The following is a 27,718-nucleotide window of genomic DNA, read 5'->3' as shown; positions in this document are numbered from 1 at the left end:
AACAAAGAGTGACTTGTTCTTTCCCCATTTGGATACCCTTGATTTCCTTCTCTTGCCTGACTGCTCTGGCTAGGACTCCCAGCACTATGTTGAATAGAAGTGTGACACCAGCCTTGCCTGGTTCCAGTTCTAAGTGGGAATTCTTTCAATTTTTCCCCATTCAATATGATGTTGGCTATGAGTTTGTCATGTATTGCTTTTATAATATTGAGATATGTTCTGTTTATGCCTATTTTGTTAAGAGTTCTTATCCTAAAAGGATGCTGAATTTTGTCTTTTTTTTTTCTTAACATATTCTGGATAATTAACCTCTTATTGGATATATGACCCAAGATTGTCTTTTTACAATTGGTCTGTTTGAACCAGCATCCAACAAATTCATAGTATATTAGTATTTACATTCGATTGTTATGACTCAAGTCTTATCTAATCTGGAGGAAATCCCTCTCCCTGTTTCTCTCTCTTGTCAGTGACTTGTGGCAGAATCCAGGTCCATTGTCATATAGAATTATAGTTTTTTTTTTTTCTTTTGAGACACAGTCTCCCTCTGTCACCTGAGCTAGCGTGCTGTGGCATCAGCCTAGCTCACCGCAACCTCAAAGTCCTGAGTTCAAGTGATTCTCCTGCCTCAGCCTCCCGAGTAGCTGGGATTACAGGTGCACGCCACCACACGTAGCCCTGGCAGTGCCACCACAGCCTGTGTGTGTGAGGGTGCATGTGCATGCATATATATGTCTCTGTGTGTGAGTTTGTATGTGTCCACGTGCCCACAAGTTTTTGCGCAGGGGCTCTTGTGTGGTTGCTGTTTGTAAACAAATTTAAGGCAATCGTGGTGCAGAAAGTTGGTGGGAAATAATTTTTCTATTTTTAGTAGATTTGGTTCTTGCTCTTGCTCAGGCTGGTCTCGAACTCCTGACCTCAAGCAATCCTCCCACCTTGGCCTCCCAGAGTGCTAGGATTACGGGCATGAGCCACCACACCTGACCTAGAATTATAGTTTTTTATTTTAACTTTGCTGCTGCCTTCCAAAATTTCCTGGTTTTGCCTGTGTTAATTTCAGCAGCAAATTTTCCCTGTTGAAAATGAAAGTTTCTCTGTCAAAGTTTCCTAGAGGACTAAAACCGAAAATGAGAAGAGGAAGCTGTACCCACGTTTGGGAACCTAGCTGATGGGAAGGTGGGCTCTGGAGGGAGGCAGGTGTGAGGGCTGTGAGGGTCAGAGAGTGTGAGGAGCACATATTGGGGTCAATAGCCTGGCCTGAGAGAGCAGAGGCTTTTCCCATGAGGGAACTGGTGCTACTCAGAACCCCGAATGACCAGGAGCAGGCCCAGGACTGTCTCCCCAGCTGCAGGTGGCACTGCCAGGGCCACACTGTGGCTCTGCTTCCCAGAGGATGCTGGAGAGGATGGTCCTATCTCAGGGCTGCCCTGAGTACACAGGCCTTCCCAGGATTCCCTGGGGGCATGGGGCAAGGCTGGGGAGCCTACAGCACCCAGATGATTCAGGAGCCAGGATGTGGTAACAGACAAACCATTGAGAGGACAGAAACCCACATGCACTGACAGTGTCTGAGCACTCTAAAATGCCACAAGAGTTTATCTCTGTGATTAGTATTATGGGTTTTTCTCCTTAATATTTTCCAAATTTTCTTGAAGAGTAAAAAAGGAATATATTTTCTTTAAAAATAGATTAATACCCTTAGGATTAACATAGCTATGCCCAAAGAAGACCACTAATAATAATAGCTTAGTTCTCAGGAGATCTGTGGCTAGAGTGGGGGTCCTCCACACTCTCCTTGGAGTCTAGAAGGTCAGCCCCTATCCACAGGCTGGGCCAGACAGGAGCATAGTACAACCCAGAGATGACTCGGTGTGGCTGGAAGCAAGCAGTCTCCTGAGTGTCAAAAGCTGAAGTCAGTATTCCTGGTTCTGCCTGCAGCCCTGCTTTGGCCTAACTTGTGATGAGGGGCTCGGCTTTCAGGAAGCCTCTGCCAAACCCACTGGAACCCACCCAGTGGGCTAGCTTCTCTTAAAGAGAGTCTTACCTCAGGTTACTACTTCCAAACTCCTTCCACACACACATACATACACACATGTTCCCGAAGTAGAATATCCTTTAATTATAAACCCAGGATACAGGAAGAATGGCAAACACAGGCATTTCTCAGATATCTTTGAAGTTTTCACAATGCATACAAAACAGGTGTAGAAGATGCTTTCTTGAAATTGTTTTTAAAATGCCCACTATCAAAGGCAGACAGTTGCATGGCAGCTGTCAAGATGATGCAGAGAGGGGCCTCCATTCCTTCCCGAGACCCCGAAGGAAGGCACCTTGTTCCAGTCTTGCTGGAGGTAGAGCAAAGAATTGATCCATTTTCTATTGGAACTGGGGTCATGGGGTCTGCCCTGGGGCACAGACACCTGAGACCATGACATTTTCTCCCAGAAGGAGAGCTTGAGGGTAATGTAAAAATTGCCCTGGGAGGGAGATCACCTGTTGCGTGAGTTCACGCAGATCTCTTCCTCTCCCTGCACTTCATGGAGGACATAAATACTGGCACATTGGGTCCTTTCCAGAGTTTGGTTTCAATGAGTAGGAAAAAAAGAGAAAAAGAATACAAGAGTGCCCCAACTTTGTTTAGGGAGATAGACAGGTGGCCACCTAGTCATTCCTGGGAGCTGTCCCCAGGCAAATATGTATGCAGGTGCCTGTGTGTGTAAGGGTGCATGTGCGTGCATATATATGTCAGTGTGTGTGACTTTGTATGTGTCCACATGCCCACAAGTTTTTGGGCAAGGGCTCTTGTGTGGCTGCTGTTTGTAAACAAATTTGTTAAGGCAATCATGGTGCAAAAAGTTGGTGGGAAAGCTTTCTGTGCATGGCCATGGAGGAAAGTTCCCTGCTCATATTGCTATGGTGACCCAGCCCCAGAACCCATATTTGATGGTATGCCAGAGGCCAGGATCCTATCTCACGCCAGCTGGAGCTGAGAAGGTGACCACAGGCATCTCGACAGGTGAAACTGAAAAGCAGCCCCAATTGTACATGCCAGTCTCTTCAGGGAGTTGACACTGCTGAAGGTGAGGCAGAGGCTGGGAGGAGTCAAAGATGCAGATGAGAGGTGGACCCATTAGGGAATCGGGCTCAAGGTAGGATCTCCTTGTGCTGAGCCAGCCTGCTTCCTCACTGCCTGGTGGGCAGGAGGAGGTGGGATGTGAAGTGTACAACGATGCACTGACGCGTCAGTAGGCATCACTGTGGAAGCCGCTGCCATGGTCCCAGCAGCAGCCAGCTCTCCCTCAGCCAAGATTTGTCTCCCTCAGGAGACCTGGAGCAATGCTTCACCATTTCCTCCAGTCATTCAAACACAGATACTGCCTGTTCTCCTATCCTACTTCATAAGTGGGGAAACTGAGGCCAAAGATGTGTAAATGGCTCAGAGCTAGCTCTACTGGTCCTCCTCTTAGTCCTAGCTGGTCCTATTCTTCACTGTCCTGGCTGATAACCCAGCAGGCAGACGTGCCACTCACAGCCACTGATTCCATGCAGGGCATGGGATGTGATGATATCCAGCAGCTGCAGATGTGTCCGTGGCGTTGGCATCTCCAGGAATTAAGAGGCAAGTAGAGCACAGATTCTCCCTACAATTGAAGAAGCAGGCAGGGGCAGAAGTATGTGGACAGGCAGATAGATGCATACACACCCAAGGTCCCAGGACAGTCTTCAGGGCAGGGACAAGGCCTTGGCAAGGCGAGTCCAGAACCACGACTTGGTGCAGGGGTTGGTGTAGTCACAGACAGTGATGAACCGCAAGATGCTGGGGAACTCCTTCTTCATTGCCTTGTACTTGATAGGGATCAGTCGCTTCTGATGGGCACCTGCAAGCCAGGGGGTACCATGCTGGCATCAGGCCCTTGGCCCATGGTAGGGCAGGGCCAGTGCCCAACCCAAGGGTTAACAGCAGCCCTCCCCCAACTAGGTATCCTGGCACACATTCACCCACACAAAGAGGCACACATGTGTACACACGCTGAGGTGTGCATAGACCTACAGGAGTTCCTTAGTGCTGCATCCATAGCCTTTGGGGAGGGAAAACTGGCATCCTGAGGCCCCACCCACCCACTCCTCTCTGGCCAGTGCAAGGTTAAGCTTACCTGGAGAGAGGCTGAGTGCAAATTTGGTCTGGAAGTCACATTCCTTACTCTGCAGGTAATCATCAGAGACAACTACCACCATCCGGCGGCACCTAAGGGAAAGTGGGCAGGCTACAGGCCCTGTGGAGACTGTGTTCAGCATACACCTGGGGCAACAGCCTCAGGAGGGGCTCATTGTGCCCAGGCTAGACAATGCCCAGCTGGAAGGAAACATCCAGCATGTGGACCCCTGGGTTTCATGCAGCCACCCACCTACCAACCCTTTGGTCCCCCAGCCAACCTCTTCTCAATGAGCTCACTGGCAATGGACCAGACACAGGTGCCAGGCAGGACATCACGGTCGGACACACACAACTTCAGCCGATAGTTTGTCTGTTCCAGTTGCCGGATCATCTCCTGCACAAACTGGATGTCGCTGGGGCAGTAGCAGATGAAGGCATCAAAACGCTCGGGCATTTGCCCTGGGTGCAAAGCACAAAGATGATGGTCAGAGCTCCAAAGAAACGCTGGAGAGGAGCCTAGCCAAGAGTCCTCAGCCTAGGCAACCCTGGTCCTGGGCCTTACACCCATCCCAAGATGACTAACCAGAGAAAGTGCCCTTCCCAGGAGAGGAAAGATGAGTACCCCTGGGGGCCAAGCTCTGGATTAACCATAAGACAGACACATCATTTCATGAGTCTCATAGCAACCCTGAAGCTCAAAAACATTAAGTGACTTGACTATGGTCCCACAGCCCATCTGTTTCCAACATCTATGCTTTTAACACCACAATGTCCTATGGCCCACCTGTTCCACCTGTCCCCTGGGAACAGTATTGGACCCTTACCCAGGGGGTCATCGAGTGTGGTGATGCCTGCCAGTTCCATTGTCCGTGGGACACTGCTGTCTACAGCGGCCACCTGCAAGGGCTTCTCAGATTCTTCCTGTTGCTGCTTCAAAATATACTTTTGGCAATCCTCCTCTGTGGGGAAGATACAGGGTGTGGCAGGCTCCCCAGGAGTGCCCCACCCCTCTACCCACAGTCAGGATCCAGTCCCCGTCCCACCTCTTCTGGCCTTGTTGTGTTCCAAATCTTCTCCAGCTCACTGGTGCTATCAGTAGCTTGATAGCTCTGAGAAGTTGAGCTCCCACTGGCTCTGACTATTCCAAAGGGATGCCAATGGTGTTCTGGCTATCTGGGAAGCCACCAAGGTGAGGCTTATACTTCTCTGTCCCTCCCTAGGGGTCTAATTTTGAACTAGGGTAGGTTGGCTCATTCTGGGATCCAAGGTCCATGTGAGAGCAAGGGGCTTGGCATGCAAGAAGGGCTCAATGGTGCAATGAGTGCAGTGTGGGCTCCAACCCAGCAACGTGTGCCTGTCTGTGGGCAGCCGTACCTAATGCCTTGGCATGTATATTATGTAAGTGCCGGCGAGAAGCAGAAGGGGCTGCATTTTCTCAGGACCCGAGGTTTCCGAGACAGTCAGCTTCCAGTCCCTCACCTGCCCTGTTGCCCTACTTAAAACAGCCCCCAGAGAAGCCTGATTCTAACTCCTGGTCCTACCTGGAAAGCCTTTGCCTGAGCTGTTTCCTTCCCATCTCTGCCTTTTCGGGCCTTTGCAGCTCTTCTCCCGTCCCTATCATGTCCTGGATATTGATAGGGAACTAGACCCGCACAGTTCTTCCTCTGCAGGCTTCTCCAGACGCCGGAGGCAGGAAACCGGGGCCTCTCCAGAGAAGACTGGATGCTGAGGCCGGTGAAGGTCAGCCTCCTCACTCCCCCACCCCCACCCCGGGTATGAGGCCAGGAAGGGGGAGTCCTCACCAATGCTGGGTCTCAGCTCGACCAGCACGTCGTCGCGGCCCAGCTTGGCGAGCAGCTCGAGCAGTCGGCCTACTGAGGCGCCGCGGCGTCCCTGCCAGGCTTCCAACAGTCTGCCCGTGGGGTCGGCGAACGTCTCCAGCTGTCGGATCTCCAAGTACTCAAAGCCCATCTCCTCCGCCAGAGCAGTCCAGTCGGCCGCCACAGCCGTCCGCACATTCAAAAATAGCGACAGGCGTTGCCGCACTCGCATGTTGAGCGCAGCCAGAGGGAGGGAGGCCGTCGAGGAGGCAGGGGTCGCGGACCCCACGCCAGGATCCCCTGCAGCCATGGCGGGCGGCCCTGGAGCCTCCGCGCTGTCGGGTCGCGTAGCCAACCGGCACTTCCTCTTTCCCCGCCCCGCCCCGCCTGCTTTCGCTTTCCGAGAAGTGCCGCCCCGCCCTACAATCTGGAGCCCCGCGCAGATGTGCGAAGGTGGGGGCCCCCATCCCTGCCCTCGCGGTCTAGGGGGCTGGTGGATATTGGAACCTGGAACCTACCTTTTGAGATTTGGGGAGGTCCACGTAACTGCCCTCGAGGGTCGTAGGTGGACGGTGGGGATCCGGGGGTTGGGGGCAAGGGGGAGATGATCCTTCTTTGGGGGTTGTAGGAAACGGACCTTGCTCTTTGGCATTGGAAAGAGATGAGTCGCATCCCTTCCACTGAGGATCTGAGGGGTACATAGGGTCCTGCCCTCGAAGATGGCTGGCAGGGGACAAGGGGAGAGGCACCAGCTCTGCACCCCAGGATCTCTGGGAACGCACAATCCTGCCTGTAGGAGTATGGGGAGGGACCTGCTGTGCACCTTGAGGTGGGAGTGGGAAAGCGGGAGTCTGAGGCATGCTGTGGGCCTGCCCTCGAAAGGGGTGTATGTGTTGCGACCTTACCCTTCAGGGTTGGGGATCACAGGTGTCTAGGGGAAATCCAGTACTACTCTCCAGGGTCTCAGGTAAACACATAGCCCTGCCATAGGGCCTCGAGACGCATGTGACCTTGCCCTTTAGGGTTGAGGACACAGTTCTGACCTGGGGAGCCCTGGTTCATTCATTCATTCAACAGGTATTTATTGATCACCTACTAAGTGTCAATCAAGTACGTTGCAGGCTCCCTGGACACAGGGTACCTCTCTGCCTTGGTGGAGACCCTAGCCTAGTAGGGAAGGTAGACACTAATCAAATTATTCCAATTGGGCCGGGTGCGGTGGCTCACGCTTGTAATCCTACCACTCTGGGAGGCCAAGGCGGGAGGATTGCTGGAGGTCAGGAGTTCGAGACCAGCTTGAGCAAGAGCGAGACACCCCCCCCCTACTAAAAATAGAAAGAAATTAGCTTGACAACTAAAAATATGCTAGAAAAAATTAGCCGGGCATGGTGGCGCATGCCTGTAGTCCCAGCTACTCGGGAGGCTGAGGCAGGAGGATTGCTTGAACCCAGGAGTTTGAGGTTGCTGTGAGCCAAGCTGACGCCACGGCACTCTAGCCCGGGCAAGAGTGGGACTCTGTCTCAAAAAAAAAAAAACCCCACACAAAGTATTCCAATTGGGTCTAAAATTGGTTAAAGAAGCATGGGATGTTCCCTCTCCAGTAAGAGAGGTTGTCACACCAAAGCACCTTTGTAAAATCCGTTCTCCCTGCTGGCCCGGAATTTCCAATTCCTTCGGTCTTCACGAAACACTTCCCGGCAAAGCCCAACCACGTCAGAGCAGGACTCGGGCGTCTCGGAAGTATTGAGCTGCCCCGGCTTGGGTGCTGGGACCCTGGGGATAGCAAAGCCGATTAGGAACAGGGTAGAGGAATTCGAGCCCCAGCTTCCTTCTCCACACCAAGCAAAACGCTGTAGGCGGAGCTCCTGGCCCTCCCGCCTTCTGTTTGGCATCGGGCAGTGGGCAGGGCTTTTGGGGTCCCGCCTGCAGTTTGGCAGCAAAAAGTTGAAAAAAGTGGAAAGGCTACGGTCTGCATTTCTGGGCGGGAATTCAGAAGGACCCACTTCCTGCTTGGCCGCGAGAGGCTACGGTAGGCGGGGCTTTGGGTGGAAAGCTCGGGTTGGTCACAGAGGGCCTGGTTGACTGCGGGAGGGTAGGGGTTGCAGAAACGGAGAGGGCGGGTCTAAGGCAGATTCGCCTTCTCGTTGGCTGCGGTGAGGAGGGCGGAACTTTTGGAAGGACGTTCGCGTTTGTCCACAGGGCTGTGGGCGGGGTTTAGGCCTCGGGGCTGCGGTGTGGTTCTGCGCCTGCGCAGGCGACAGTGTTTTAGCTCCGACTGTCAGTTCCCCGGCAGGTAGCTAGTCTGTGGGGCCGAGCTGCGCGATGCGGAGGCTGCAGGTAGTGATGGGCCACCTGAAGGGCCAGCCGGATTCAGGCTGGGCGCCGCAGGCTGCTCCGTGCGTGAGCAGCTACCCAGAGGCCTCCGCAGCGGACGTGGTGGTGGTGCACGGGCGGCGCACGGCCATTGGCAGAGCGGGCCGCGGTGGCTTCAAGGTGAGGCCCATCGGTTTGGGGCGTTGAATGTGAGAAGACGGCCGGGCGGGCTGGGGTCAGGCTCATCTGCTCGGTTCTCCTCGACGCCGGAGACAGCTCTGCACCCGAGATGTGGTCGCTTTGTCTCCCAGCGTGGGCACACGGGAGTGGGCGTCACCGTGGCTCCTCTTCCCGCTGCAGGATACCACCCCTGACGAGCTTCTCTCGGCCGTCATGACGGCGGTTCTCCGGGACGTGAAGCTGAGGCCGGAGCAGTTGGGGGACATCTGCGTAGGTGAGCGCACCACCCAGGCCCTGCGCTGTGCCCTCCCCACTTTCCCGTTCCTGAAAAGCCCTCCCCACACCGAGTTTTCACTGAGGGGAACATCAGTGGTCTCCACCTTCAGTCCAGCCCCTTCCCACCCCTATATCTGCAGCCTTGACATATAACAACATAATATGGCACCAGAGTCTCATCCAGTGGGTATCTCCTCTAGGTCGGGAATCGGTTCCAAATCTCTGGAGTGACTGCAGGGCTTGGGGAGGACGCTCAGGGAGGTGTGCATTTTCAGAAACTCATTTCTGTAACCGACGGGATTAGTTCTGTTAGACTTTAAGCTTTGCATTGCATTCTTCTTTTCTTAAAAGTCTTCCATGTTGCCTTTAAGGACAGGGAACCTGCCCATCTGTGCTGATTTGGAAAAGCAGGGTGCATGGGCAAGTGAGCTTGGAACCCTCAGGGACAGGAGCTGGTGTATGACCAGGACAAACTGTTGTATGGCTGGTTCTTCTGCTCCAAACGCTTAAGTTCCAGAGCCGCAAAAGAGCCTACTAAGGGCTAAAGTCTGAAGAAAGACCTGGAATGTCTCCTCTCTGGTATTCACAGCTTTATCTTAGTGCCCAGAACATCACCTGGCACTGAATAAAGGTTTCTTGTCCACAGGAAATGTGCTTCAGCCTGGGGCCGGGGCCATCATGGCCCGAATCGCCCAATTTCTGAGGTAAACTATTCTAGTTCTAGCTCTGGGTTGGCCACTTTGACCCATGAGTGGGCCCAGGCCCCTGGGAACTCAGCCTGTGGGTGGGGGAGGATCAGGTTGGACATTAGACCTTGAGGCAACCAGAATTCTCAGCACCCTCCTCTGGTAGACTCAACCTTTCCCCTGAATTTGAAGCGAGGGTGTATTACCCAGTGCTGAGCCAAGACACCTGGGGCCTTTGGGACTGAAGCAAAAGTTCTCTGTGGCTTGATTTTAACCAAAGCCAGCTTGTTGCTTGCCTCTTTAAAGTGTGGACTCTGTCCTTATTTGTCGTGTAAATAACCAAGTAGGCATGCTGAAGAGTGACTTTGAGCCTTTATGCTGGTTGAGCAAGCTAGGAACTCCAGTCATATCCCATCTGCAGAGACTTGGGGATAGGACAGAACTCTGGGGAAGGAGGGAGCCCAGCAGGAGCCCTGGGAAACTTGCTCTTAAACACTTGCTGTCCCAAGATGGGGGAGCAGTGCTTAAGTTATTTTCATGTGTACATTTAAGAATTTCTTAGCTTGGTACTTCCCCCTGCTTGGAGAGAAATAACAGGAACATTAGCCAGTGAAGCAGCAGGGAAAACAAAAGTCTCTGGGAACCAGGAGAGGTTCAGACTTCTTAGCCGGTAGTTCAAGGCCTCCTGTAATCTGGCTCCAGACTTACCTTCCAGCCTCATCTCCCAGCTGCTTACTTGCCTTGACTTATGTTCTTTCAGCCAGCCCGTTTGCCTGCTATCTTCCCTCTTCTGGTCACTTTGTCCCCTTGAAGTGCTATCCCTACCTCCTCTTTCTGCCTTAGCTAAAGCCTATCCAAACATAGTCTCACCATTTTAGCATGACTTAGCCAAGCTCTCAGGCTTAAACTAAGAGCCCCTTCCTCTCCAGTAGCTAGCCATGTACTTCCATGTGATGTGGTTTTGCCATCTTGCCCTGTTATTTCAATCTCTGCTAGTTGATTCATTTTCTGTGTGGCTAGGGCATCCTCTAGGGCACAGTATTATTTGTAAGCATCTCAGCATCCTTCAAGTGGTGCCTCGTTCTAAGTATGTATTTAGTGAACACTTGGTGGATTGGGTGAAGGAGTGGGAACTACATAAATAGGGAGTTAGGGGACCTGGGAGGGGTTAAACAGGCTGTGCAGGCCTAAAAGGCTGTCCACCTGAAAGGGTCTCTGCAGAGCCTGGCCTGGCACTAGCTCAGGGGTTCCCAACATTGGCTGCACACCAGAATCACCAGGGTACTTTTACTCCCTGATGTTCTGAGGCCATGAGTCTGTGGAGGGCCTAGAGATTTCCCTAGGGCTTTGTACTCTTAGCCAAGGTAGGTTACATCAGGAGGGGCAGCCTTACTAGCATCCAGGGCTCAGACCAGTGTGAGAGCCTGAGGGAACCCACCAGAGCAAGGGAAGTTAGAATACATGGTGTCCATCAGACTTCTTTATCCAGGTGGGAACAGGCTCTCAGGAGTGAATGGGAACGTGAAGGGTTAGCTATGTGGTTACTGGTTAAGTCTGAGAGAGTGAGGATGGCCTCTGGCCTCAGACTTTAGGCATTTCTATTGCTCTGGTGCTCTGTTCTGGTAACAGGCCCTCTTCTCTGTTCTTTGGGGGAAACAGACATGTATAGTTTTCATTTTGAATCTTCAAAGGGAGAGAACGAAGGACTTCTGTGGCCCAAACAGGCTTCTCTTGCCTTTGGGCTGTGCTTGGCCTTTGGTTGAGGAGAGTCATAGAAGGTAGGGCATATGCTTGTGGGACCCTGGGGAGCAAGAGCCTGCAGAGATGGGGTCCCCCAGTAGCTGCCCACTTCCCATTCCATGGATCTGGCCTGACATGAGGTCAGGGCTGCTGGGTTTGTTCTCCTGGTCTTTATACCCCCTGAGGGGGCAGTTAGAAGCACAGGTCTGACTTCCATGAGAGCCTGGCAGAGGAGAGGGTACTCACGCTACTGTTTCACCTTCTGTTTCAGTGACATCCCAGAGACTGTGCCTTTGTCTACTGTCAATAGACAGTGTTCATCGGGGCTACAGGCAGTGGCCAGCATAGCTGGTAAGTTGGGACTGGGTGGGTGCCCACTGACCCAGCCTGGCCTTGGTTCCGGCCCCATGGGTTGGGTCAGCAAAGTCAGTGTCTGCTGGGCAAGCAATAGGGATTTCTGAGAGGACTCTAACCACAGCAAGAGTGAAGGAACACCCCTTGCCACTGCCCCAAGCCTTTTTCTGAACACTCCTGGGTCTTCCATCTCTGAGGCTGGGGCTGAGTCCCACCTAGAGACCACATGGGGAAGAGGCTCTGCTGCTTCCAGAACAGATGGACTCTGGCAAAGGACGTTTATGAAATGCTTTTGTTGCAGGTGGCATCAGAAATGGGTCTTATGACATTGGCATGGCCTGTGGGTAAGAATTTTTTTCTGCTGGAGCTTATTAACCAACTTATGACAATAAAACTAATTTTTATCTTCTGACTTCTTGAAGGCCAGGATTTCAGGATTCCCCCGTCCCCTTTAGGCAGCTGGCTGAGAGTGGGTTCTCACAAAGACAGTTTAGGAGTGGCTCCCGACTCCGGCTGCTTCAGAAATTGCTCACACCTCTCAGCCTAGCAGGGGAGAGCAGTTGGCCTCTAAAAGCTTTCTTTCTTGGAAATATGTCAGGCTGGAAAATGTGGGCAAGAAATTTCAGAAAATATAGCACTTGGGTTTCCTTTTGTGGCCCTTGTTGATTCATGATGCTGCTGAGAGAGAAGTTGCAGTTTTGGTTCCCTAAAGCCAGGGATAGCTGCCTACTCTATAACTAGTTTGTTCATCTTACTAGGCTGTCTGTCTCCTGGTCTTCCAGCTGCCTACTGGGTTCTGAGGGATATAGTTAGATCTTTGGTGGTTTGGTCACTGTCACCTCTACCAGGATTGTGGCTCCATCTTTGGCTGCAATGAATACAGTCACAGAAGTTGTATTTGACAGTGTCTCCAGAGAAGGGAAGGGCACTGGAGCTTGGGCTTGTGGGGCATCTGGTGCTTGGGAGGGCAGGGGGAGTGAGGGCTTTGGCAGGATTAGGGACACGAGCAGCCCCGGGGTTCTGATGTGCTCCTGCTGCCTTTCAGAGCCTCTTGATAGTGTTTCTTGATAGAAGCATTGCCAGCCCCTGTCCCAGGGCCATGCTAACTGGAACTGGGTTGGACTGCCCTATCTGCAGTTGTAAATAAGGCCACAGACGCCCCTGCAGAGACTTTGGCCACTGCCCTTTGATTTCTTTCATGTCCCTCTAGGTTACTGGGGGAGAGGTGGTGTGAGTAACTTAAAACGAACTGGAGCTTTCATGAGTTTCTTAGAAGGCATCAGATTCCCAAGTAGGTTAAGGACCCTGGTACTAGGATATTAAGGATCTGGGCCGGACTGACACCCACATCATAGCTTATTCCCCATAAGCTTTGATCATGACGTGTGGCCCAAAGCATCCTAGTTGGGAGTAGGCTCTAGGGCCAGACTACCTAAATTTGGATCCAGGCGGGGTGACTGTGGACAAGTTACTCAACCTGTATGGACCTCAGTATCCTCATCTATGAAATGGGATACTCCCTCAGCTCTGTTGAAGTTGATGAGAAGATTAAATGGAGTAATAACAGCTTATACTACAGGGCACATATCATGTAACTGACATGGTTTGAAGCACTCTAATATCTGCAGAGAGTTCAAAATAGTGCTGGGCACATGAAAAGCACTCAGTCAAGGTTACCTGTTACCATCCCTTGAGGCCTGATGGTCCCCCACCCCTTGGAAGCCCTTTTTGACCACACTAAGCTGGGGAGCTCGCCTTCCTCTCAGCTTGTAGCACTTCCTTTTCTATGTAGGTCAGATCACTCTTTGATCTGAGCTTTGTGGTTACTTTTAAAATATTTGTCTTTTCTCCCCTCTGAATTTGTGGGCCCCGAGGGCAGAGCCCAAGCTTGTTGAATGTATTTCTCCACTGTGGCTGACACCCGAAGACTTTCCTCCCCACCTGCCCATTGGCTGAGTTAGCAGTTCTATAAGGAAGCACAGCCCTGCCCCTGGGAGTGTGGACTGTGCAGTGCTCTGTCCTGGGGTGGCGGTGGAGGCAGAGACAGGGCTCAGCAGTCCTGTGTCCCCAGCTCTGCCAAGTACCTTGCTGGCCAAGTGCCCTGCCTGTGGGTCCCAGACAGCCCACTGGGCTTCCTGGGGGCTCTCTGGCTATTTCCCAGCACTTGCCAAATGTATAGCCATCCCTGGGGAAGTCCTGTTAGGGGTCTAGTCACCTCTTCCTCCTTCTCCTTCTCCTTCTCCTCAGGGTGGAGTCCATGTCCCTGGCCGACAGAGGGAACACCGGAAATATTACTTCCCGCTTGGTGAATAACAAGAAGGCTAGAGATTGCCTGATCCCCATGGGGTGAGTGTCCCCCTAGCTCTATGTGCTTGTGCCCTCTCAGCTTCTGCGTGGCCTGGAGTAGGGGCCGAGGAACTTTATCATCTCTGTGGCTGGCGGTGCCAAGCCTTGGACTCCTTCCTTTGGGCGTAGTCTGCTCTGCAGGGACTCTGAGGGTGGGATTTGATACTGCCTTGACTTCCCTTTCCTGAGGCCTCCAGGTCCTCTCTGTGCCCCTGAGTTTCCAAACATAGCCCACGCTGTCACCCCCACACTCAGGTGCTCAGTCACAGGAAGGACAATGGCAGTTCTACCCCAAATCCTTAGAGGCTTAGAAAGTTGAGAAGAAGGTGGAGACCTTTTGATTACTGAATATGCAGGTGGGGGAACTCAGGCCCTGTCAGGTGCAACATGAAAAATGTGTTGCATTTGTCCGGAGCACCTTAGCTCCGCAGCCAGGGTCTCTGAGCTTCCAAGGTCCATGGGCAGGGAGGCCTGGCTCCAGTGGATATGTGATATGTGAGGAGATTGAGGCTTGGGGAGGGCAGTGCCTTGGCTTCTCCCACATACCATATCTCTAAGGGAAGCCTATAAAGCCAGAATCCTAGGCTAGAAGGCCTACCTGTGGCTCTGGGCTCCCAGGATAAGAATAGGCCCCAGCCAAGGTGACCAGAAAGCCTAGGTTTGGCCCTTCCAGAGGGGATGTGGGAGTTCTCATCTCCCTACGTTAAAGCAGTTTTCTTTGAGGCAGGGAAGAGTAGCCAGTTAGTGTCCCCACCCAAACCCTCCTCCACCCCTCTTCTCTGTGCAAAGGCAGCTCACCCAGGGGACGAACTCTTATCTGCAACTGCCCTCCCCAGCTCCCATGCAGGCTGCCCTCTGTCTTGGAGGTCTCTTTGGATTGGGCAGCGTTGCTGACTCCCTCTGTGCCTCTACATCCACCGTAGGGGTGGGAGTACCACATCCTGAGTCATCACTCCTATCTCTGTGGCATGGCCTGGCCCTCCTGTCCTCCCCTGCTTACAGCCCTAGGACCCAGAGCTCCAAGCACAGCTCTACAGCCTGGTCCAGTCCCCCGGCTGCCAGATGAGTGCCCACACTATTTGCTGTTTGTGTTCTAGGATAACCTCGGAGAATGTGGCTGAGCGGTTTGGCATTTCACGGGAGAAGCAGGATGCCTTTGCGCTGGCTTCCCAGCAGAAGTGAGTGCTGCTTGGGGGGGTGTTCACAGTGCTGGAGAGTGAAGTACTGAGGCTATCCTAAGTAGTTTGAAGTAGCGCTGTCCTGAGGATACAGCTGGGCAGTGACCAGAGCCACTATAGGATTGTAACACTTCCAGGTTCTGTTACTGTCTGTTCACTCTGAGTGATTTCTCCCTGGTTTGACCTCAGTTTCCCCATCTATTCATTGGGGGCAGAATGAGGGCCAGAACTCTCTTCTCTAACTGGCTTTGGTTTGGTGATTGAATATGGCAGCCACAGGCTTCTCTGGGTAGCCTGGAGTGTGGGGCCGGCAGTGCTAGGGACCCTGGCATCCTAGCTTCTGGCCCATGCTGTGTCTGTGGTAGCCTGCTGAGGCAGGAGCTGGGGATGACATCATAGAAACGCCAGGGCCTCAGGCCTCTGGCAGGGACAGGTTAGGTTAGTAAGCCCTAGCTGTTCAGAGAGATGACAGCAATGGAAGGGAGTGGTATCTGGGCCAGGAGGGCTTCTCTGAGGCAGTGATTCTTAGCCATTTGGGGTTAGGTAACCACTGGAAAATTCGTGGGAAGCATCAGATTCCTTCCCATTGGAATGTCTCTGGGCACTTACATTTTGCACATGATTGTGAATGCCTTGTGCTTTAAAACTGTTTAAGTACAAAAATGTATGGAGTAGTTTAGTATGTATCATTTTAAATATGTAGAACTAGGGAGTAGATGAAGTTGAGCTGTTAGGTTTGAACAGAAAAGTCAGCAGAACCCAGCACAAATATTCGTGGGGCTCCATCCTCAGTTTAGCAGAGAGACCCAAGCAGGCTTAGTCCCTTTTGGACGAAGGGCTACCTCCAAACTTCCTCCTCCCCCTTGAGTTTGGGATTGGCCATGATCTGGAGATCTGGGGCTGACGGCAGAGAAGGCCCTGTAAGGCCTTGGCATGCCAACTCCCAGGAGCAGGTTGGGGTGGTGAGGAACCCCCACCAATCCCTCAGAGCTCCACCAAGGCTAAATTGTCCCCAGATTTAGCAGTCTGAGTTTGCATTTGCCCAAATAGGCAGCAGGTCAGGGGAGGGAAGAAGGGAGCCTGAGCCTGGCTGTCCCTGGTGTTGGCAGGGCAGCAAGAGCCCAGAGCAAGGGCTGTTTCCAAGCTGAGATTGTGCCTGTGACCACCATGGTCCATGATGACAAGGGCAATGAGAGGAGCATCACTGTGACCCAAGATGAGGGTATCCGCCCCAGCACCACCATGGAGGCCCTGGCCAAACTGAAGCCTGCCTTTAAGAAGGACGGCTCTACCACGGCTGGTGAGACCGGGTTGGGGAAGGGTGTGAGGAAAGGGGGCAGGCATGCTGGGTGCTCTGCTCTGGGAGTCTGGAGCAGACCAGGCCTCTCTGTAAGGTGGATGTGGGAGGGCTGGATCTCCTCAAGCCTGTTCTGATGCCACAATTTGCCCCTAGGAAACTCTAGCCAGGTGAGTGATGGGGCAGCTGCCATCCTGCTGGCCCGGAGGTCCAAGGCAGAAGAGTTGGGCCTTCCCATCCTTGGGGTCCTGAGGTCCTATGCAGTGGTTGGGGTCCCGCCTGACGTCATGGGCATTGGACCTGCCTATGCCATCCCTGTAGCTTTGCAAAAAGCAGGTAAGGTGGCTCCTTCCCACCCTAGATCTGGGTCCCACTTGGACTTTATTCTTGCCTTGCATGCTGTTGCTGGGGGTGTAGCAGGGGACAGGTGGTTGGGTGGGGGCCCTTTGGGTGGGGAGTGAAGGTAGGGCAGGCCAGCACCCCATACCCCAAAGCTAGGACTTGCTCACCCTTCTGGAAGAAACAGATACCCAGGCAGCCTGTAGGCCCATGGTTGGGGCAGGGCTCCGGGGAGACTAAGAGTCCTGCTCAAGGGGCCACTGTGTCAGCGCAGATCTTTACCTTGCTTGCAGGACTGACTATGAATGATGTGGACATCTTTGAGATCAATGAGGCCTTTGCAAGCCAGGTGAGCCCTGTTTCTCAACCCTGCCTTGGCTGTGGGCAGCCTAGGTGGAACGAGCAGGCATGTGGTACAGGGGAGGGGGCGACAGGGCTACAGCTGATGCTCTGCCTCCCTCCAGGCTGTCTACTGTGTGGAGAAGCTAGGACTCCCCCGTGAGAAGGTGAACCCTCTAGGGGGTGCGGTGGCTTTAGGGCACCCACTGGGCTGCACTGGGGCACGACAGGTCATCACGCTGCTCAACGAGCTGAAGCGCCGTGGGAAGAAGTAAGGCTGCTCCTCATGGGGTATCAGGGGGCGGGGCAAGCTGGGGCATCTGAGGGGCACAGGATGGGGGAGATGGGGTTTGGATCATAATCCCAAAAGACACAATCCTGAACACCATAATCCCAAATGTTGAAATCCTGAAAGCTATAGTCTGGGTAAGGGATTAGCATGTTTTCGGTTGTACATAGGATAGTTGCATCATGTTAGGTGGAACCTGTTATTTATTTGGAAATTAAGTATGGTTTAAGGAGATGGGTTTGGGCATCAAGTTGACAAGGAGTGAATTTCTGGAGTTAATTTGAGGTGTCAACTTGACCAGATTAAGAAGTATCTAGAAACCTAAAGCATAATTTTGGCTGTGTCTGTGTTTCCAGAGGAGATTAGCGTATGAGTCTGAGTGTGCTAGGTGGGAGAGATCTGCCCTCAGTGTTGGCAGGCACCATCTGATTGGCTGGGAGCCTGGAGAGAACAAATACGGAAGGTGAACTGGTCTCTCTCCTGAGAGCTGGGACAGACTTTTCTCCTACTGCCTTGAAATCAGAAATTTGACACCATGAAAGTCCATTGCCACAATGCTGACTTTGTGCGTAAGCACTGTGCGTGTACGTGAAAACACTGACACTTCCTCAGTAAATGAAGAGATGTCCTTTTTGCACATCTGTATTTGTGAAAAATGAAATTTCTCAAGATCTCTTGGCTCTTGGGCAACTGCGTATGTGGTGGTGAGCCATCATGGTTTTTGATCAATCTTGTCAAAAGACAGTTTGTCCATCACAACATTTTGACAGCCACAGTTATAAAGCGGGGTGCACACAATCACCAACCATAGTGATATGTGTTTATAAATTTTGCTTTTTGACCTATTTCTTTATGAATATGGTTCATCTGCTCATAACAAACCTGTGCAGCTGTCATTGGTATACCTGAGTGTTTACGCTTACAAAAATATGTATGTTATTATTGCCTATTTTATTGTGTAAAGTGGCCTATGAAGTGTTCTGTTGTGTTTTCGTTTCTCAAATAAATCCACTTTTAAAAACTCAAATAAAAGATATTTTTTCTAGAACTATGTTTTCAGGATTTTGATCTTTCAGGATTTCAACATTCGGGATCATGGTGTTCAGGATTATGTCTTTTGGGATGATGATCAGCTCCTGGGGAGGGGGACAGGTACACATCAACACTCTGAACTGAGGATGTAGGGGCATGATCCCCGTGTTCCTGAGGGCAAGGCTTGAACAGGCCCCTGGCCTGCAGTGGACATCTGCCACCCTGTGTGTGCACCCAGGTGGAAGGTCAGGGTACTGCTTGCCCCCACATCTGGTCTGATGGTTCCACATCCTCTGTGTCCACGACGGCCTTGGTCCATTCCAGCTCAGCCTGGTCTGGGTGTAGCTTGGTGGTTGGGCCTCTGCCCAGCATGCCTTTGCCCAGCCAACTCGGTTTTGTTTCCACAGGGCATATGGAGTGGTGTCCATGTGCATCGGGACTGGAATGGGAGCTGCTGCTGTCTTTGAATACCCTGGGAACTGACTGAGGCCCTGGGCTAGAGCTCTACGCAGACCGTCCTGCTATAGCAGGAAGGGAGCAACACTACAGAAGCGAAACCACATGGGAAAATTCAGCACTGGTGGTGGTGGAAGCAGAGAAATCAAAGCACGAACTAATTTGGAAAACACGAACACTGATGACATAGTATAGGAGTGGGTGGGGTGTGGGGTCACCCCCTGTCAGGCCCCCTCTAGGTGGGCCAAAGTCAGCCAGGGTCACCCAGGCCACAAGGTCATCGTGTAATTCCTGGGGGAAGGGAGATTCACGGATGGGGACTGTAATAGAAATAGTAAATGGGTGTTAACGTATCTTAGTGACTGTGTTTTGTTCCTGCCGGCCAGTTTTTGCCATGCTGGTCTTCTCTGCTCAATCTGAGTATTGATTCTTAATTGCTAAGGTCTCCACCTATCGTTTACAATAGCTCTGAGGACATACTGTGCAGGGCCTAGGCTGAGACCAGGTCATGGAAGGGGACTCCTCCATTCCAGGAGCTGCTTAGAGGTCCCAGTGTATGTTCTGCCCAGCAGACCTGCTCCTCAGCCCGGGGCCACATTGATTCCACAGCTGGGGGCTGGGGCTGAGGGCTGGGCAGAGCCTCAGAGCTGGTGAGGCAACATGTATCTCTCATCATAAGAGCCTTGGCCCCGGAGCCGCAGGGTGCAGGCCGCCTCGCCGAGCATGCCTTCCACCACCAGCGTAGACTCGTACAGCTCACTGCTCCTGTGGGGAGCGGGTGGGGCAGAGGTTAGGAGGGGACCCTGGGCAGGGGCTCCTGCCCTGTGGACAGTGAGGGGGAGGCCAGGAGGGGCTGTACCTGGCAGTGAAGTAAACCTGCAGGGTGATGGAGTTTGGGGGTGCATTGGTGGGTCGTGCCTCCAGCAGCCCACTGTTTGGGGAGACCCTGAAGGCCACAGCATCCTTGGCTGGCTCCTGCTGGCCTGCAACGAGGGGAAGAGAGGACACGCCAGCTCAGGCAGCTCCACGTGCCGCCCTGGGAAGCCTTCACCCACCCGGAGGCCTGCCAGCATCTCGGGTGTGCACCCCCGGTCTTGGCGAGCACCCCAGGCCAGGGCAAGCCTGGGTCACTCGGGATTGGGGGACTGGCTGTCTCTGCATGAATTGCAGGTGGTGCCAGCCCTGGGAGCCAACCTGCAGGGACAGAGCACACGGGCCCCTTCGTGCGGGTCTTGTATTATTGGCACAGCCCCACAGGGGAGCAGCGGGCAGGTGGGAAGGCAGGACATACCCATCAGCACGGTCCAGTAGCTCCGGCAGCCACTCAGGTTCATCAGGTAGACTTCCCGGACTCGCTCCTGGTTCACAAAGCAGGTCCCGAAGTCCACCCAGCTGGTGGAGAGCTGCAGCTCAGGCACGGCCACAATGGCCCGCAGGGGCACCACCTGCATGGGACCAGGCCACCTAGCCCACTCCAGCTGGGCTCTGGGCTGGGGTCTCCAGGACACAGGGAACCCTGCCGACCCCAAGTACTGATGCTCCTGAGGACAGCAGGGGAAGCACCCCAGCGGGCTGCAGGGCACTGTGCCACCATCAAAGGCCAGGGGCTGCTGGCGGATTCTGTGCAGGGAATGGGCCAGGACGGCACTGTCCCTCAGGCTTAGGCCCCAGCTGTGTCCTGCTCTCGCTCCTGACAGTCCCCGCATCACCCTCAGGTGCTGCCTGCCATACACAACCCCATCGCCTGGGCCCCCCACCTCCGCCCCAGCAGCTGCCCAGGTGCCCGGCTGGAGAGCCGGCTCCACTGCTCTGCCTGCTGCTTCTGGCCTCTCTGGAGTCCTCCCTGGGCCATTCCCCCACACCCCTTACCTGCGGCCCCAGCTCAGCCTCCACACCACGCCCAGGGACCTTCTGGCCAGTGGTGCTCACCCTGGTGCTCAAAGCCCCACACGAGCCCAAGAGTCGTCCCTCACAGCTGCCTCGGGTGCTCACTGTCCCCACCCATCAGGCCATTCCCTCAGCCTGGCTGTCAGTGTGTTTCCCTTCTCCTTCGATTAAACCATGTACAGGCTTCACGTGCTACCTCCTGCAGGGAGCCTTCCCTGATTTCCCACCCTCCAGCCCCTCACCTGGCTCTGGGCTCCTGAGACAGGTGAGGATGGATGACTCTCATCTCTCTGTGCTCAGGGCAGGCCTCTTTCCAGGCCAGACTGAGCCCCCAGGGCAGGGCCCTCCCCCCCCACCGGTGCTGTCCTCCTCTCACCAGGACAGAGCCCGGCCAGGCTCCACCCCTCCCACGTGGGGCAGGCTGGGACTCGCCTGCGTGGTCTGGTTGGTGTACTCCAGGAGCAGATCCTGAGCAAACTCCATCTCCTTCTCTCCACTGGCGCTCTGCCGAATGTCCACCCCGGGCAGCATCTGGTCGGCCGGGAGCTTCTGGTAGGAGAGCAGCTCCAGGGAGAGCGAGAAGGACACGTTCACCTGGGTAGACGTGGGCGCAGGCTCATCCCAGGCTGCTGAGGGCCGGTGGCCACTTCCCCACCTGGAGCTGCCGCCCAGCCCTGCCCAGCCAGCAGCCCAGCAGCGTCCCCGCCTGGTGCCTTCTTTCCACAGACGCTGCCCAGCACCCACTGTGCCCAGCACCCTGCTCCTGCTGGGCCAAGGAGCCGCTGCCCTCAGGGTCAGGGGCCAGAGGGGAAGGGACAGCGAGTGAGCCACCCGTTACCACCTCGCATGCCCGGGCTGTGGCTGGGCCCTTAGGCTGAGCAGGGACTTGGTCTTTATCCTGAGGGCTGTGAAGAGCCTCTGACGGGTTTTAAGCAGGGAAAGGTACAGTCAGCTTTGCCTCCCACAGGGGTAGCTGGCTCTGTGGGAGGTGGGCGGCAGGAGCACACGTGGGTGTGAGGACACCGGTCCGGAGGCTGAGACCGTAGCTCAGGCCGGACAGGATGGAGCTTGGCCTCCTGCCTCCCAGACACAGGTCATTCGTACCAGCTCATCAGAATCAACTGAGACATTTGTTAAAAATACAAATTTTGGGATCTCAGCCCAGACCTTCACATCTCTGGAGATGGGCCTGGGAGCTTGTATCTTTAGGGCACTGATGTATTGCCAGGCTTGGAAACCACTGCCCTAGACCAAGATACGGGTGCAGGACAGGGAGCAGGGAGAAGTGCGGAGATTCAGGAGGGGCACCTGCAGGGCTCAGCGGCTGGTCTGAGAGAGAGGAGTCCAGGATGAGTACCAGAGCGGGGCTTGGGCAGGGGTGGAGGGTGGTGGTGTTTGCTGAGGTGAACAAGAGGCACAGGTGTGGGCAGGACAGGGTGGAGAGTGGATGGGGAATTCAGTTTGGACAGGTTGAGTTTGCTTCTAGAACTTGGGAGAGAATTCTGGTCAGGAGCCAGATGCCTGAGCACTGATAGCATGTCAAGGGTGAGATGCAGTGCTGTTACCTGATGTCCTTTTTTGGGGAAAACTTTTGGCTTCCCCAGAGCTGCCCAGGGATTCTTAAATACCTGGTGGCTAAGGACAAAGCCCCACGGGGAGCTGTGTTGGAATGGGACCTCTGGCTGTGCTCTGGCCTTCCCTCAGTTTAGCCCTTTGAAGAAGGGAGCAAGAGCACGTTGGGGCGGGGTGCCCTTAATTCTGTCCTCTGCGTGTCTGCATCTGTCTCCTCTACCTCCATGAAGGGGGTGGGGGAGGCCCATCACCCAGCCCAGCATCTAGCACATGGCAGGCCCTCACAGAGTGACATGTACACGTGACAGAATATGGCTGTTCCCTAAGGCCCTGGAGGTGGACGAGGTGACCCAGGAGCGTGCAGAGTGGGGCGAGGGCCGGCCGGGGCTCTAGGGAGCATGCACATAAGGAGAGGCGGAAGAAGGCCTCTGAGGCAGGAGGGGAAGCAGGAGAGAGGGTGGGGCACCCCACCTGGCTGTCTACCCTTGGCCTGCCCATGCACACTGGGGGGCCACTGTGCAGATGTGGGGGTGCACACACCCAGCCCCCCAGAGGCCTGTGCCCCATCCTCATTCCAGGTGCCTCGGTGACCAAAGGAGGCAGAAGTCAGTGGTTCCCACTGGGGCCCTGGCATCCCCGCAACACCAAATTCAGAATCTCGGATCCTGTTCTCACTGATGCTTTGTCAGAAGAGGCAAGATCACTTTGGGGCCTGGAGTGCCCTTTAGTTACGGCAGTCCAGCCGTGGGCTCACCTCTGCCAGGGCACAAACCCTGGGCAAAGGTGCGTGAGAAGGGAGGGAGTGTGTGTGGGAAGTAGAAGTGCTCACAGGACTGCATCGGCCTCCACCAGGACATCAGCAGGGGATCGGAAAGAGAGATGTCTGGGTGAGTTTCTGCAGCAGGTGGGTGTGTGGACACTACGTCTGGGACGTCCATGCCCGGGTAAGTCACCTGTGCAGAGGTACCGAAAGTGCTATGTCGATGTTTGCGCAGGGCGCGGCAGGGTCAGCTGTGCAGTTGCGTCTGATGCAGATGCGAGGGTGTGCGGGTGTGTCGTCTGCACGCACACGTGAGTGTGTGCCATCAAGGCGGGGGCTGCGGACACCCTCCCCCGCCCCCACTGACCAGCATGTTCTCCTGAGGGCGGAGCACCAGCTGCTTGCCCGACGAGGCTGTCTCCTCCTCACACGCCTGCTTCCGGCCAGGGCCAGGAGCTCTTTGGCTCCGGCTGGCCCCATCTTGAGACACAAAGAAGGGCCTGGAGACCAGGAGCTGGAAGTAGTGTGGGATTTCTGTAGTGTTGGTCAGCTTCACCTGGCGGGTGGTCACCAGCTCACTCAGCACCTGGGCAGCCGCAGGGGTGGGGGAGGCTACGGATGCATCTCTCCCCTCTCCTCAAGCCCACGGCCCTGGGGAGGGGTGGGAGGGCTGAGGGAGGGAACTCAGACTGCAAGGCCTGTGCCCCAGCAGGGCCTAGAGGGACACGTGAGATCCAGGTAAAATGGCAGGGCCGGAGAGTGGCCGCACTCACCCCAGAGCAGGGCTGCTCGGGGATGAGGTCACTGGCCTGGCACCGGAATTCCATGCCGCTGTCACAGTCCAGCTCCACACTTAACCTGCGGGGCAGTAGGCACTGCTGGGGCAGGCCCGGCATCTGGGCTTCCTGCCTGCCCCGACTCTGCTCATCTGGCCTGGGGCCAGCCTTTCCCTGGGCCCCCCTGCTGGCCTCTCCTCCCTCCCAGTCCTGTCCTTTTGCTCTGAGGACTCTGTCTGGCCCCACCCATGCCCGGTGAGGATGTTCCCCACAGGGGGATGGAGGGGATGGGGCAGCCCGGCCAACTCACTGTGCCAGCCTCACGTAGCCATGCAGGTCCAGTCTCAGGGGTCCCACAGCAAAGTCCTGCAGGCGACGCCTCTTCCCTGGAATCTCCCTTTCCACCTGCCAAGCCCAAGCCTGGTCACTTGTGGTCTCTAGGCTGAGCAGGCCATGTGCTACCCAGGAGAGAGGTGGTGGCTGTGGTCCCATCCCCAGGCCAGGAGGCTCACCTTGTCGTCCAAGCTCATGAAACCCAGGGCGTAGCCAGTACACTCCACCTTGTGCAGGATATGGGGGCTGAGCACCATGGGCGTGAAGGAGACATAGATGATGCTACTGCCCCCAGCAGGGACCACCTGGCATGGACACAGCAGCCTCAGCACTGCCCCGTGCCTACCGGCTGGCCAGCACACATTCCACAAGACAGCTCCCAGCCCCCACCCTGACTCACCACCTGCTTGGGGCTGACACAGTACAGGTGGTCGGAGGGCACGCCCTCGTGCTCCTGCAGGATGACTGAGATGAACTTCTCTGCCGCTCTGCCGCTGGCGCTGGAGCCACCCTCAACCTATTGCCAAGGAGTCACTGAGGCTCACACGGGCTCACCTGGCCCACTGGCCACACCTCAGCAGCCAAAACGGTGGCCCCCTGCCCCGCCATCCCTGCTCACCGATGGGGCAGCTTCGAGGCAGGATACTGACGCATTGGAGGGGCTTGGGGACCAGAGGGAGAAGCTGCCCCTAGGGGTCTCAGGGCATAGGAGCTCATGCCCAGCTTGGTCCCGTAATGGGAAGGGTGGCCCGTAAAACACCAGCAGCTCCACCAGCCGGTCTTCCTTGTCTTCCGGAGCATAGGTCTCCCAGTCCAGGCGGATGTCTGGGGCAGGCATGGGGGGCAGGGTGGGGAATAAGGGAGGAGCAGGCCATCTCCTCTGGGCCTCCCTCCCCGCAGCCCTCAAACAGAGGCTACCCGCTCCCCCATACCCAGAGTGGAGGGGGCCTTGCTGCCTCTCTAATGCCACCTCCAGGCAATTCTCATTTTTAAAAAACAATCTTTACAGGCTTATGCCATTGGCTCTACTGCCTGAAGCCCTCATGGTCACAAGACCAGGTCTCCATGTCCAGATGCCCGAATCCAGGCACCCCACTCTCCCCACAGCCTCCTCACCCTCTGGCCCGTTTGCTGACAGGTTGCTGCCCACCTTCTCCCCCTCCACACAGCAGCCCGTCTGCCTTCACCTCCTTCCCCAGCCAGGCTAGTCTCCGGGGCTGCCGGCACCCTCAGAGCTCCCTTCGCCCCTACTGCCCCCACCTGGCAGAGCCCGACCCTGTAGGAACTGAACTGCACTGTCCCTCGGGGCACCATGGGAGAAAGTGCCCCAGCTGAACAGAATGTCACCACCTAAATCTGTCCCCAACCTAGACTGGGCCCACACTGCTCTCCCTCCCAACATGGACCCACCACCGTACCAGGCTGTCCCTGCTGTTCTCCAGCTCCTCCATCTGCCTCCCCAATACCCAGCTGGTGGCCCCACTTATCTCCCAGAAGCTCCCAAATCAGGAAGTCCCTGAAGTCCTGTCCCAGGCCTCCACATCTGTCTATCCCATCTTCCCCACGCCTCCTGCCCTCGGTCCTGCTCCTGCCCCCTCCGCAGGGGCCAGCACGGCCATCTCCCCTCTCCCGTGACACAGCTTGCCTCTCTCCTAGCTCTTCCCCAGGCCCGGCACTCTCCACGCAGACGCTCCCCCAGGCCACGTCGGCTCACCCTTCCTCAGCCGACATGTCTCAGGGGGAAGCCTGGACCCCCGATACATTCCTAGCACTCTGGCTGCCCCTTCAGTTGTACCCAACACACTGTGGCCCACAGTCACGTCTGTCCCCCCCATCAGGATGTAAGCCCCGCAGCAGAGACCCTGCTGTCCTGTATCCCCAGCACCTGGCACAGCAGCTGACATGTAGCTCAGGTCCTGCTGGCTGCAGGAATGAGAAAAGGGGTTCCTTTGAAGTCTCCGTCCCTATATGCAGTGATCCTGGTGACAGCAGGCCATCTGTGGTCCCATCAACACTGGGAGACCCAAGGTTGGGCCAGGGCAAGTCCCGTCCTCTGGGATGGAAGTGGCTCTCTCTGACAACCCCAGCCTGGCCCGGGCAGTGCCCCGCCTTGGCTCTCTGGGCCTCCCTGGGTAACCGCAGGCCGCCTGGACTCCTGGATCTGTCCGTGAGCTTTCAGCTTCCCCAGCCCCGTCTTCCCTCCCAGCCTGGCTCAGCACAAGGCACAGCCTACGGCAAGAGTCCCAGTTTAGCTCGTGAGCATCTCACCACAGGGGCTGGAGTTATTCAGGCGAAGGGTTCGGGTAACTGTGTCTCCTCCAGAGACCTGAGTGCCAAACCTGGAGGCAGGGAGACCAGATTCAGCACAGCCACAGCCAGCGTCCACCTGGCAGGCAGGGCTATTTCACAGAGGACGGCTGGGGCTGGGGCTGGGCTCCGGCAGGGAGGAGGCGCTGCAGAGGTCTGAGACCCAGGGCTGCGGGCCTTCCCCACGCCGTACCTGGTGAACGGTGCTCTGGGGCTGCTCACTGCCCTGGCAACCCATCCCCGCCCACCCTGAGCCGACCATGCTGATTCCAGCTCAATTGCGTGAGGGGACCAGGTCTTCTGCCCCCCCAAAAGCCCTCAGAGATGTACACATGGCAGCAGGTCCCCCGAGGCCCTTTCCTCCAGGCAGCTTTGCCCTGGAGCCTTCTTGTAGGTGGCGCCAAATGGCCCTGGGCCAGCTGGAGAGCACCAAGCTGGCATGGGCAGTCCTGCCTGGAGGCCAGAGGGTCTCGGGCAGGGCGGAGGGGGCATCAGGGAGCAGAGGAGAAGGCGAGGGTGGGGCACCTGATGACAGGCTCCTTCTGGAACTGGTCAGTGGTGTAGTAGGTGGTCCTCAGGGAGCTGATGGGGCAGCCCACCACAGCCATATGCACCGGGATGTCTGCCGGCGGGAGGTCTCCCACCTGCAAACACACACCTTTGTCACTCCTGCCACAGGCGGCCACCACATTTCCTCCAGGAAAGGCCTCCACTTGTCTAGCCAGCCCAGGGTCCCCACAGCTTGGCCCCAGCCTCACTCTGCAACATCCGATGCCCCCTCGATCCCCACCCCGGGGCTGCCTGGCCTCCCAGCATCAGCTTCCCTTCCCCTCCGGCCATCTCTGCTCGTCCTCCCAGCCCTGCAGCCTAAGGATCTTTGGCCTCTCATGGCCCCATTGATCAAATTTCTGCATCTTTTAAATGGAAAGAATTTTATTATTTTTTTCTGCCAATAAAAAATAATAAATGCTTATTTTTTTAAATTTAAGAATATGATAACCACCTATAATCCTATCCCTGCAGCATGACTCACTGTTAACGTTTTAGGGTACAACTGTCTATACTTCTCTTGTATACATAAAACAGAGATATAAATGGGGAGCAGACTGGACAACATGCTTTTCTTTAATAACATTTTCTTTTCTCTTAACAATATAAGATAATTTTACTAATAAAAAGTGTATAGCACCATGTAACAGGCTGTACAGAATTCCATTGCAGGGATGTGACCCAATGTTTTTATCTAATCCTCTACTGATGGACATGGATCCAGAGGTTATTT

General features: G+C 55.1%; 3 protein-coding genes across 10 annotated transcripts in view; 1 reads left to right on the top strand and 2 right to left on the bottom strand.

The window, feature by feature from the left end:
• Positions 1-2,101: 2,101 nt before the first annotated feature.
• Positions 2,102-6,380, bottom strand: MYD88 (MYD88 innate immune signal transduction adaptor). 7 transcript variants are annotated; one of them, XM_069473440.1, is made up of 5 exons: positions 5,959-6,380; positions 4,981-5,115; positions 4,411-4,615; positions 4,155-4,246; positions 2,102-3,878 (listed from the first exon to the last, which is right to left on the bottom strand). In XM_069473440.1, exons 1-5 carry the CDS (start codon positions 6,284-6,286, stop codon positions 3,724-3,726), a joined length of 915 nt encoding a protein of 304 aa, XP_069329541.1. In that variant the 5' UTR covers positions 6,287-6,380; the 3' UTR covers positions 2,102-3,723. The 7 variants fall into 7 exon arrangements, with proteins under 7 accessions (XP_069329541.1, XP_069329535.1, XP_069329536.1 ...); XM_069473434.1 differs by having other exon boundaries at positions 4,435-4,615; positions 5,959-6,341; XM_069473436.1 differs by having other exon boundaries at positions 3,791-3,878; positions 4,155-4,203; positions 4,435-4,615; positions 5,959-6,342.
• A 1,826-nt stretch (positions 6,381-8,206) lies between these two features.
• Positions 8,207-19,154, top strand: ACAA1 (acetyl-CoA acyltransferase 1). Of its 2 annotated transcripts, XM_069475540.1 has the most exons (12): positions 8,209-8,469; positions 8,650-8,743; positions 9,392-9,449; positions 11,443-11,522; positions 11,827-11,869; positions 13,773-13,871; positions 14,969-15,049; positions 16,159-16,349; positions 16,503-16,682; positions 16,979-17,034; positions 17,150-17,295; positions 18,753-19,154. In XM_069475540.1, exons 1-12 carry the CDS (start codon positions 8,299-8,301, stop codon positions 18,826-18,828), a joined length of 1,275 nt encoding a protein of 424 aa, XP_069331641.1. In that variant the 5' UTR covers positions 8,209-8,298; the 3' UTR covers positions 18,829-19,154. The 2 variants fall into 2 exon arrangements, with proteins under 2 accessions (XP_069331642.1, XP_069331641.1); XM_069475541.1 differs by lacking the exons at positions 13,773-13,871; positions 16,503-16,682 and having other exon boundaries at positions 8,207-8,469.
• A 288-nt stretch (positions 19,155-19,442) lies between these two features.
• The window catches only part of DLEC1 (DLEC1 cilia and flagella associated protein), a 63,488-nt gene continuing 55,212 nt past the window's right edge, over positions 19,443-27,718 (bottom strand). The window contains exons 26-37 of the mRNA XM_069473433.1: positions 26,962-27,080; positions 26,398-26,468; positions 24,749-24,954; positions 24,530-24,646; positions 24,309-24,434; positions 24,107-24,201; positions 23,794-23,878; positions 23,388-23,606; positions 21,121-21,282; positions 20,093-20,246; positions 19,661-19,784; positions 19,443-19,566 (exon numbers count right to left, since the gene is read on the bottom strand). Coding sequence (XP_069329534.1) covers positions 19,443-19,566; positions 19,661-19,784; positions 20,093-20,246; positions 21,121-21,282; positions 23,388-23,606; positions 23,794-23,878; positions 24,107-24,201; positions 24,309-24,434; positions 24,530-24,646; positions 24,749-24,954; positions 26,398-26,468; positions 26,962-27,080 — 1,602 coding nt within the window. The remainder of the gene's footprint in view (positions 19,567-19,660; positions 19,785-20,092; positions 20,247-21,120; positions 21,283-23,387; positions 23,607-23,793; positions 23,879-24,106; positions 24,202-24,308; positions 24,435-24,529; positions 24,647-24,748; positions 24,955-26,397; positions 26,469-26,961; positions 27,081-27,718) is intronic.

The sequence above is a fragment of the Eulemur rufifrons genome, chromosome 7 (genome assembly GCF_041146395.1).
Source record: "Eulemur rufifrons isolate Redbay chromosome 7, OSU_ERuf_1, whole genome shotgun sequence".
NCBI classification, from domain to species: domain Eukaryota; kingdom Metazoa; phylum Chordata; class Mammalia; order Primates; family Lemuridae; genus Eulemur; species Eulemur rufifrons.
The sequence above is the reverse complement of the archived record's forward strand: the minus strand, read 5'-3'. Positions and strand labels throughout refer to the sequence as shown.

Bases quoted from the DNA above. Each gene is read 5' to 3' on its own strand.
- MYD88 (XM_069473440.1), bottom strand. From the start codon at position 6,286: ATGGCTGCAGGGGATCCTGGCGTGGGGTCCGCGACCCCTGCCTCCTCG. The intron at 5,116-5,958 runs GTGAGGACTCCC...TCTTCCCCACAG, and splicing joins CGAGCTGAGACCCAGCATTG to AGGAGGATTGCCAAAAGTAT. The intron at 4,247-4,410 runs GTAGGTGGGTGG...ACTTTCCCTTAG, and splicing joins GCTGGGGGACCAAAGGGTTG to GTGCCGCCGGATGGTGGTAG.
- ACAA1 (XM_069475540.1), top strand. From the start codon at position 8,299: ATGCGGAGGCTGCAGGTAGTGATGGGCCACCTGAAGGGCCAGCCGGAT. The intron at 8,470-8,649 runs GTGAGGCCCATC...TTCCCGCTGCAG, and splicing joins CGGGCCGCGGTGGCTTCAAG to GATACCACCCCTGACGAGCT. The intron at 9,450-11,442 runs GTAAACTATTCT...CTTCTGTTTCAG, and splicing joins CGAATCGCCCAATTTCTGAG to TGACATCCCAGAGACTGTGC.